General features: G+C 53.6%; 1 protein-coding gene across 8 annotated transcripts in view; it reads right to left on the bottom strand.

The window, feature by feature from the left end:
* Positions 1–736: 736 nt before the first annotated feature.
* The window catches only part of LOC116955854 (uncharacterized), a 102,243-nt gene continuing 91,636 nt past the window's right edge, over positions 737–11,343 (bottom strand). For 7 of the 8 annotated variants that reach the window (XM_076053798.1, XM_076053795.1, XM_076053800.1 and 4 more), the window contains exons 44-47: positions 8,927–9,144; positions 5,957–6,594; positions 1,787–1,922; positions 737–843 (exon numbers count right to left, since the gene is read on the bottom strand). In XM_076053798.1, coding sequence (XP_075909913.1) covers positions 1,840–1,922; positions 5,957–6,594; positions 8,927–9,144 — 939 coding nt within the window. In that variant the 3' untranslated portion in view covers positions 737–843; positions 1,787–1,839. The remainder of the gene's footprint in view (positions 844–1,786; positions 1,923–5,956; positions 6,595–8,926; positions 9,145–11,343) is intronic. The other variant, XM_076053797.1, reaches the window with a different exon arrangement.

Here is an 11,343-nt window from a genome sequence, read left to right as displayed (position 1 = left end):
CAGCGCTTGCGCCATGCTGCTACAGGGCGTTAGGATAGCGATAACTTGCCGTGTGAATTCACACGGCTTGCCCCGTATTCTTGCCAAGGGAAATTTACTTTTCCGGTCCATACGGCGTATAACGGCCGTTTCAATACGGGCACAAAATAAACATTTGTCCGTGTGTTTGTGTTTCTCCCTTGCGATGGGACTTTGTGGGATGAACGTTGAGATTTATGAGGGGCATGGGGTGACCAACAAGGTCTGAATTGGTCTGCAGTAAGGTAGGGCACTGATAAGGTATGCGATAAAGACACACGCACACACACACACACAGACAGACAGACACGCGCACACACACACACACACACAGACAGACGAGACGTGCACACACACACACACAGACAGACAGACACACACACACAGACAGACAGACAGACGTGCACACACAGACAGACAGACACACACACAGACAGACAGACAGACACACACACACAGACAGACAGACAGACACACACACACACACAGACAGACACGCGCGCACACACAAGCACACACCAGCATGTGGTCGGTTGGTCTTGTCGCCGGCTGTTTGTTATTGTTGACAAGCTGTCGCCACGGTGGCTGTTGCTGCTGATGCTGCTGCTGATGCTGCTGCTGATGCTGCTGATGCTGCTGATGCTGCTGCTGGTGATGCTGCTGCCGGCGTACGGAGTCCAGGGATGCAGCCGCAGCAGCCGCAGCAGCAGCAGCAGCAGCCGCCCCGCCGCTGCCGCCGCTGCCGCCACCCCTCAAGGCGGCCGCTGCCATTGGCTGTCCCTGCGACGGCATAGGCAGCGTCGGCCCCTGAGCTGCCCGGGCCACCTGAGGGAGGGGGGGCGAGGCCGTTGGTGGTGGTGGTGGTTGTTGTGGTTGTGGTTGTTGTTGTTGTTGTTGTGGTTGTTGTGGTTGTTGTGGTTGTTGTTGTTGTTGCAGCTGTTGTTGTTGTCGTAATTAATGCTGTGATTCTCGAGTAATAAGAAAGACGGCGACTAATCACATTCGTAAAGATATCATCTAAACAATAAAAACATTTAAAAAGTAAGAAAGCTAATCGTACGTTAGATATTATTTTTAAAAAAACATTTAAGTTTATCAACATTTGCATTTTAAATTACAGACTTGGGGTGGGCAGAGCGAGGGGTCGTCACCCCAACCCCCACGGCCGCTGCAGCACACCCTGCACTACCACCACACCCTGCACTACCACCACACCCTGCACTACCACGCCCTGGACTACCACACACCCTGCACTGCCACACACCCTGCACTACCACACACCCTGCACTACCATGCCCTGCACTACCACACACCCTGCACTACCACCACACCCTGCACTACCACGCCCTGCACTACCACGCCCTGCAATACCACGCCCTGCACTACCACACACCCTGCACTACCACGCCCTGCACCAGCACACCCTGCACCAGCACACCCTGCACTACCACACCCTACACCGCCACGCCCTGCACCACCACACCCTGCACCACCACAACACACCCTGCACCACCACAACACACCCTGCACCACCACACCCTGCACCGCCACACCCTGCACCACCACGCCCTGCACCACCACACCCTGCACCACCACGCCCTGCACCGCCACGCCCTGCACCAACACACCCTGCACCAACACACCCTGCACCACCACACACCCTGCACCACCACACACCCTGCACCAACACACCCTGCACCAACACACCCTGCACCAACACACCCTGCACCAACACGCCCTGCACCACCACACCCTGCACCGCCGGTACCTGCACCGCCGGCGCCTGCCGCGTCTGGTCCAGCACCATCTCGCTGATCCGGTTCACCAGCTCCTCGAAGGACAGGCCCTGCAGGCGCCCGCCGTTCGCCGCCCGTAGCTGCACCATGAACTTGTTGAGCGTCGGCCTGGGGGGGGGCAAAGCATTGGGGGGTCAGGCGACCCAAACAAAAACAACAACAACAACAACAAAAATAACAAGAACACAAACTTCAATAACAACAACAATAAAACAACAAAAACAACAACAACAAAAATAACAAGAACACAAACTTCAATAACAACAACAATAAAACAACAAAAACAACAACAAAAATAACAAGAACACAAACTTCAATAACAACAACAACAATATAAACAACAAGAACAACAACAACAACAAAAATAACAAGAACACAAACTTCAATAACAACAACAACAATAAAACAACAAGAACAACAACAACAAAAATAACAAGAACACAAACTTCAATAACAACAACAACAATATAAACAACAAGAACAACAACAACAACAATATACACAACAACAACAATACTCTTTGGTTCTATTGGGTAAAGTCACGTAGGTGAAAATAAAATAACAAAAAAATTAACAAAAAATTCACGACGTTTCGGCCACAACACAAGCGGCCTTCATCAGGTGAAGGGACGAGACTGTCTGGTAGGACAGCCACTCCAGCGCTGTCCTCCAGACAGTCTCGTCCCTTCACCTGATGAAGGCCGCTTGTGTTGTGGCCGAAACGTCGTGAATTTTTTTGCTAATTTTTTTTGTCATTTTATTATTTTACCTACTACGTGACTTTGCCCAATAGAACCAAAGAGTATGGATCCTAGCAGTCACGAAAGCTTTAAATCTAGAACAAGAACAATGTTAATGTGAGAGATTAGCGTGTTCATGTGAGAGATTAGCGTGTTAATGTGGGAGATCAGCGTGTTAATGTGATATCAGAGAGGGGAGCTTCATGACGAGGGTACGGAGGTGGCCGTGTTAATGTGAGAGATTAGCGTGTTAATGGGAGAGATTAGCGTGTTAATGAGAGAGACTAGCGTGTTAATGGGAGATCGGAGAGGGGACCTTCATGACGAGGGTACGGAGGTGGCTGTGTTAATGTGGGAGATTAGCGTGTTAATATGAGAGATTAGCGTGTTAATGTGAGAGATCAGCGTGTTAATGTGAGAGATTAGCGTGTTAATGGGAGATCGGAGAGGGGACCTTCATGACGAGGGCACGGAGGTGGCTATGTTAATGTGAGAGATTAGCGTGTTAATGTGAGAGATTAGCGTGTTAATGTGAGAGATTAGCGTGTTAATGTGGGAGATTAGCGTGTTAATGGGAGAGATCAGCGTGTTAATGTGAAGATTAGCGTGTTAATGTGAGATCGGAGAGGGGACCTTCATGACGAGGGTACGGAGGTGGCTGTGTTAATGTGAGAGATTAGCGTGTTAATGGGAGAGATTAGCGTGTCAATGTGAGAGATTATCGTGTTAATGTGGGAGATTAGCGTGTTAATGTGAGAGATTAGCGTGTTAATGTGAGAGATTAGCGTGTTAATGTGGGAGATTAGCGTGTTAATGTGGGAGATTAGCGTGTTAATGTGAGAGATTAGCGTGGTAATGTGAGAGATTAGCGTGTTAATGTGAGAGATTAGCGTGTTAATGTGGGAGATTAGCGTGTTAATGTGAGAGATTAGCGTGGTAATGTGCGAGATTAGCGTGGTAATGAGAGATTAGCGTGTTAATGTGAGAGATTAGCGTGTTAATGTAGATTAGCGTGTTAATGTGAGAGATTAGCGTGTTAATGTGAGAGATTAGCGTGTTAATGTGAGAGATTAGCGTGTTAATGTGAGAGATTAGCGTGTTAATGTGAGAGATTAGCGTGTTAATGTGAGAGATTAGCGTGTTAATGTGCGAGATTAGCGTGGTAATGAGAGATTAGCGTGTTAATGTGAGATTAGCGTGTTAATGTGAGAGGTTAGCATGTTAATGTGAGAGATTAACATGTTAATGTGAGAGATTAGCGTGTTAATGTGGGAGATTAGCGTGTTAATGTGAGAGATTAGCGTGTTAATGTGGGAGATTAGCGTGTTAATGTGAGAGATTAGCGTGTTAATGTGAGAGATTAGCGTGTTAATGTAGGAGATTAGCGTGTTAATGTGAGAGATTAGCGTGTTAATGGGAGAGATTAGCGTGTTAATGTGAGAGATTAGCGTGTTAATGTGAGAGATTAGTGTGTCAATGTGAGAGATTAGCGTGTTAATGTGAGAGATTAGCGTGTTAATGTGAGAAATTAGCGTGTTAAGGTGACAGATTAGCGTGTTAATGTGAGAGATTAGTGTGTCAATGTGAGAGATTAGCGTGTTAATGTGAGAGATTAGCGTGTTGATGTGAGAGATTAGCGTGTTAATGTGACAGATTAGCGTGTTAATGTGAGAGATTAGCGTGTTAATGTGAGAGATTAGCATGTTAATGTGACAGATTAGCGTGTTAATGTGAGAGATTAGCGTGTTAATGTGGGAGATTAGCATGTTAATGTGAGAGATTAGCGTGTTAATGTGAAGATTAGCGTGTTAATGTGAGAGATTAGCGTGTTAATGTGAGAGATTAGCGTGTTAATGTGAGATCGGAGAGGGGACCTTCATGACGAGGGCACGGAGGTGGCCGTGTTAATGTGAGAGATTAGCGTGTTAATGTGAGAGATTAGCGTGTTAATGTGCGAGATTAGCGTGTTAATGTGAGAGATTAGCGTGTTAATGTGGGAGACTAGCGTGTTAATGGGAGATCGGAGAGGGGACCTTCATGACGAGTGCGCGGAGGTGGCTATGTTGGTGTGAACACAATTTAACCTGTTAATGTCAAATCAGAGAGCCGAAGCCACGGGGAAAATAAAAACTAACATCGGAAGGTGACAGGATGGGAACATCACAGCCAGTTGTGACTTAAACTGGTTGATGACGTCCTTCCATTGATTGCCGTGTTTGTACCCATCCTCTCCGTTGAAACTGTGTCCGTGTCTGTATATATGTGGATGGCTTCATGAACGAATCTTTGTTGATAGCCAGCGGGCTTACAAAGCACCTTCGTCTCAGAGAAATCAATTTCGCGTGAGCCAACCGCATTAAAACAATGATCAGCCAGGGCCCATCGTGTTGGTCCAACCGTGTTTCAAATCTGCCTCGTGTTCACGAACACGGTCCGGGACATGTCGCTTAGTTTCCCCAATCTAACTACTGCCGCAGACACAGCTTAGTTTCATAATACGTGTTAAACTGACAGCTTAGTTTGTAGACGCCGGGGTATTGCATGTCAGGGATCCTATCCTTCGCAGATGGGATCAGATCACGAATTTTACGTACTGTGTTAAATTGAGCCTGGGATCTTGTGTTTGCTCGTGATTTTGGAAATCTCTTTGGTGACCCCTATGATGTATGGCAAAGGGGGCACACACCCCCAGGGGGAGCACCCACGCACCCTCTTGGGGGAGTGCCACATGCACTCTCCTGTGGAGGGGTGTTGCGAAAACACAGCCACATTTTTTTTTTAAGAAGGTAAATAATCGAAAAGACAAATCAAGTAAGGGGGCACACGTAAGTAACAACTTACTTTGCTTCACCAAACCCCTGTGTGTTTATGTATTTAGATTGTACCGCTTTCTTTCTTTTTTGAACGATTGAGAACCAAACGGGGTGCAAAGGCTACAGTCAAGGTCAAGGACCAGTGGTTTAGAGCACGGGGTGTAAGGCCCACACTGAGCTATACGGATCTTTTTCAGAAGGAGACCTCCACCCGCCCCCAACGGCTATCGTCACGACGTGGAAAATCATAGCAGCTGAATACTCAAAAAGAATAACGGACGGGGCGATGGGCAGACACAGACGGTTAGACGGACGTGCAGACAGACGGGCGGACGGGACCTGCCCCCAGGCTGACGGACGGACAGGACGGATGAACGTAACGCAGACGGACAGACGGACGGACGGACGCACACGGACAGACGGACGGACGCACACGGGACATACAGGCATACAGACGGACGAACGGACCGACGTGCTGACGGATGAACAAGAGGGCTCAACGGAACGCAGACGGACGGACGCACTCACGCACACGGACGTACGGACAGACGACAAGACAGACCCCACCCCCCCGTTCCGCCAGGCTCACCGATCCATGTCGGGGAACATGGCCTTGAGTTTCTCCATGAGCCGATCGTAGACCGACTTGGCCTGCGCCGGGCCTTCCGCCTGCCCCGCGGCATGCTGGGGGTGCCGCTGCTGCAAAGGCTGCTGGGAAGCGGCGGCGGACGCCGGCTGCTGCTGCTGCTGCTGCCCGAACACGCCATGTGGCTGCTGCTGCTGCATTGCATTGTGGGGCGGCTGTTGGTGCAGGAAGTTAGGGAGCTGCTGCTGCTGCTGTTGCTGCTGCTGCTGCTTTTGCTGCTGCTTTTGCTGCTGCTGCTGCTGCTGTAGCAACAGGAGGTGCGGCAAGAAAGCGCCGGAGAAGGCGCCCGGGAATTGCTGCTGCTGCTGCTGCTGGAAGGCCAGGTGGGCAGGAAGCTGTCGGTAGGCATCGTGGTTTGGCTGGAAGGGCTGCCGTGCCAGATGCTGCTGCAGTGGGTAGTGAGGGAGAAGGCCGGGCTGTTGCATGCCAGGCTGCTGTTGCTGCAAGCCAGGTGGCTGTAGGATGCCGGGCTGCTGCTGCAGCGGCTGTTGCTGTTGCTGCGGTTGCTGCTGCTGCTGCTGCATGCCGGACTGCTGCTGATGCATGCCAGGCGGCTGCAGGATGCCAGGCATGCCCGTCTGCTGTACACACACAACAAAGACCCCCCGTGTAGCCTTAACAGACTGTAGGGGCAAGCGCTGTTAGCGAGCACCTATGAAGGCCGGCACGGCACACAAGGGGGTGGGTGGCCAGCACCACGCCCGGCCGCCTTTGTCTCCCTAGCGGCGATGTTAACACACCGCACCAGGTGCTCATTTGAGGCCGAGTCGACCTAGGGGAGGCCCAGGACCGGTTCAGATAATCGTCACCGATGGTGTTGCCGTGAGCGGGAATCGAACCCGGGTCGCCAGGTTCGTAGCGCAGCGTGGCGCTAACCGCTCCACCACCGCTCCCCACTGATACACACACAAATACACACGCACACTGGTACACACACAGATACATGCAGATACACATGCACACTGGTACACACACAGACTCGCACACACGCACACTGGTACACACACAGACACACACGCACACTGATACACACACTGACACACACTGACACACACAGATACACATGCACACTGGTACACACACAGACACACACACACGCACACTGGTACACACACAGACACACACGCACACTGATACACACACTGACACACACCGACACACACAGATACACATGCACACTGATACACACACAGACTCGCACACACGCACACTGGTACACACACAGACACACACGCACACTGATACACACACTGACACACACTGACACACACAGATACACATGCACACTGGTACACACACAGACACACACACACGCACACTGGTACACACACAGACACACACGCACACTGATACACACACTGACACACACCGACACACACAGATACACATGCACACTGATACACACACAGACTCGCACACACGCACACTGGTACACACACAGATACACACGCACACTGATACACACACTGACACACACCGACACACACAGATACACATGCACACTGATACACACACAGACTCGCACACACGCACACTGGTACACACACAGATACACACGCACACTGATACACACACTGACACACACCGACACACACAGATACACATGCACACTGATACACACACAGACTCGCACACACGCACACTGGTACACACACAGATACACACGCACACTGATACACGCACTGACACACGCAGATACACACGTACACTGATACACACACTGGTACACACACTGACACACGCCACACACTGGTACACACACAGACACACACACACGCACACTGGTACACACACAGATACACACGCACACTGATACACACACTGACACACACCGACACACACAGATACACATGCACACTGATACACACACAGACTCGCACACACGCACACTGGTACACACACAGATACACACGCACACTGATACACACACTGACACACGCAGATACACACGTACACTGATACACACACTGGTACACACACTGACACACACACACACTGGTACACACACAGACACACACACACGCACACTGGTACACACACAGATACACATGCACACTGATACACACACCGACACACACGCGCGCACGCAAAAAGACAAAGATGGCCCAGGTGACGCTACGGAGACTCTTGGGGCAAGTGCCGTTAACGGGCGTCTATTGCAAGGCGGGCACGGCGCAGCAAGGGGGGTGGTGGTTCGGTCAGCGCCACTCCCGGCCGCCTTTGTCTCCCCCCCCCCCCCCCCGCGTTTAAACTAAAAACAACGATAAACAATTTTTACTGTTACCCAGGTAAAGTCCCACTCGAGCTATGTAGCTCTGATTCAGAAGCGACCGTGGCTATTGCTAACGGTAGGTCCCGTCAAGTGGGCTCATCGTCATCGCGTGGAAATTTAATTTAGAGCAGCCAGGCAAACACTCTGAACGCGTGGTGACGACGATTCTAAATGTGGAGGGGGAAACCGGAGGACCCGGGGAAACATCCACGCGACCACGGGGAGAGAGAGAGACACAAACTCCAAATATACAGCAGCAGCAGGCATCAGGGTCGGGGTCGAACCCACGACCTCCTGTACACCGCGCGAGGTAGTTAACATCTCCTAGCCACCGTGATGATGATGATGATGAGAGACACGCAGACTCCAAATATACAGCAACAGACGTCAGGGTAGGGATCGAACCCACGACCTCCTGTACACCGGGCGAGGTAGTTAACATCTCATAGCCACCGTGATGATGATGATGATGAGAGAGAGAGAGACACACAGACTCACAAATATACAGCAACAGACGTCAGGGTCGGGATCGAACCCACGACCTCCTGCACACCGGGCGAGGTAGTCAACATCTCCTAGCCACCGTGATGGCGATGAAGATGAGACAGACTGACGGGGTGAACGTCTCACGCCAGACCCACCTGGCGGCCGGGAAGGAAGGGACGCTGCGTCTTCGGCGGCTGTCGGGGCTCGGCCTGGGCGGCCTGGGCGGCCGCCGTGGCCAGAGGCCTGGGGGCCGTGGCCACGGCGGCGGCCGCGGCGGCGGCTGCCGTAGCGGTGGCGGCCGCGGCTGTTGTTGTTGTTGTTGTGGCCGGCGGTGGGGTGGGCGGAACAACGTCGCGTTGGCCTTGAGCAGGGCCTGCGGACGGAGCGTAGGAGACGGGGTGAGGGGGTAGACGGAGACAGAGAGAGAGACATGGGGGAGACAGAGAGAGACATGGTGGGGAGGAGGGAGGGGAAGACAGAGATGGTGGGGAGGAGGAGGGGAGACAGAGAGAGAGATGGTGGGGAGGAGGAGGGGAGACAGAGATGGTGGGGAGGAGGAGGGGAGACAGAGAGAGAGATGGTGGGGAGGAGGAGGGGAGACAGAGAGAGACATGGTGGGGAGGAGGAGGGGGAGACAGAGATGGTGGGGAGGAGGAGGGGAGACAGAGAGAGAGATGGTGGGGAGGAGGAGGGGAGACAGAGATGGTGGGGAGGAGGAGGGGAGACAGAGAGAGAGATGGTGGGGAGGAGGAGGGGAGACAGAGATGGTGGGGAGGAGGAGGGGAGACAGAGAGAGATGGTGGGGAGGAGGAGGGGAGACAGAGAGAGAGATGGTGGGGAGGAGGAGGGGAGACAGAGAGAGAGATGGTGGGGAGGAGGAGGGGAGACAGAGAGAGAGATGGTGGGGAGGAGGAGGGGAGACAGAGAGAGAGATGGTGGGGAGGAGGAGGGGAGACAGAGAGATGGTGGGGAGGAGGAGGGGAGACAGAGAGAGATGGTGGGGAGGAGGAGGGGAGACAGAGAGAGAGATGGTGGGGAGGAGGAGGGGAGACAGAGAGAGAGATGGTGGGGAGGGGGAGGGGAGACAGAGAGAGAGATGGTGGGGAGGAGGAGGGGAGACAGAGAGAGAGATGGTGGGGAGGAGGAGGGGAGACAGAGAGAGAGATGGTGGGGAGGAGGAGGGGAGACAGAGAGAGAGATGGTGGGGAGGAGGAGGGGAGACAGAGAGAGAGATGGTGGGGAGGAGGAGGGGAGACAGAGAGAGATGGTGGGGAGGAGGAGGGGAGACAGAGAGAGAGATGGTGGGGAGGAGGAGGGGAGACAGAGAGAGAGATGGTGGGGAGGAGGAGGAGGGGAGACAGAGATAGAGATGGTGGGGAGGAGGAGGGGAGACAGAGAGAGAGATGGTGGGGAGGAGGAGGGGAGACAGAGATGGTGGGGAGGAGGAGGGGAGACAGAGAGAGAGATGGTGGGGAGGAGGAGGGGAGACAGAGAGAGATGGTGGGGAGGAGGAGGGGAGACAGAGAGAGAGATGGTGGGGAGGAGGAGGGGAGACAGAGAGAGAGATGGTGGGGAGGGGGAGGGGAGACAGAGAGAGAGAGATGGTGGGGAGGAGGAGGGGAGACAGAGAGAGAGATGGTGGGGAGGAGGAGGGGAGACAGAGAGAGAGATGGTGGGGAGGAGGAGGAGGGGAGACAGAGATAGAGATGGTGGGGAGGAGGAGGGGAGACAGAGAGAGAGATGGTGGGGAGGAGGAGGGGAGACAGAGATGGTGGGGAGGAGGAGGGGAGACAGAGAGAGAGATGGTGGGGAGGAGGAGGGGAGACAGAGAGAGAGATGGTGGGGAGGAGGAGGAGGGGAGACAGAGAGAGATAGTGGGGAGGAGGAGGAGGGAGACAGAGAGAGAGATGGTGGGGAGGAGGAGGAGGGGAGACAGAGAGAGATAGTGGGGAGGAGGAGGAGGGGAGACAGAGAGAGAGAGATGGTGGGGAGGAGGAGGGAGACAGAGAGAGAGAGATGGTGGGGAGGAGGAGGGGAGACAGAGAGAGAGATGGTGGGGAGGAGGAGGAGGCGAGACAGAGAGAGAGATGGTGGGGAGGAGGAGGAGGGGAGACAGAGAGACACGGGTGTTGGCACAAGCGTAGAGGAATGAGTGACCGCGATAGTGCGCGTCGGGGATCACGAACGGGCTACGGGGGAGGGGAGGGACAGAGGAATCGGTGATGGAGAAGAGGTGGTGAGGCTTTGAGAGAGCGGACGAAGGCTGAACAACGTGCTCGCCCACTCATCTATCCACCCACCCACTCATCTACCCACCCACCCGCCCACCCGCTCGCCCACTCATCTACCCACCCACCCACCCGCCCACCCACTCATCTACCCACCCATCCGTCCACCCACCCGCTCGCCCACTCATCTACCCACCCACCCGCCCACTCATCTACCCACCCGCCCGCCCACCCACTCATCTACCCACCCATCCGCCCACCCGCCCGCTCGTCCATCCAATCATCCGCTCGCTCGCTCGCTCACTCACTCACTCACTCGCCTGCCTGCCTGCCCGTCCGTAGCG

The sequence above is a fragment of the Petromyzon marinus genome, chromosome 62 (assembly GCF_048934315.1).
Source record: "Petromyzon marinus isolate PM22_M1 ecotype Great Lakes invasive population chromosome 62, UKy_Petmar_22M1.pri1.0, whole genome shotgun sequence".
Classification (NCBI taxonomy): domain Eukaryota; kingdom Metazoa; phylum Chordata; class Hyperoartia; order Petromyzontiformes; family Petromyzontidae; genus Petromyzon; species Petromyzon marinus.
Note: the sequence above shows the minus strand (reverse complement) of the source record. Positions and strands in the feature narration are given on the sequence as shown.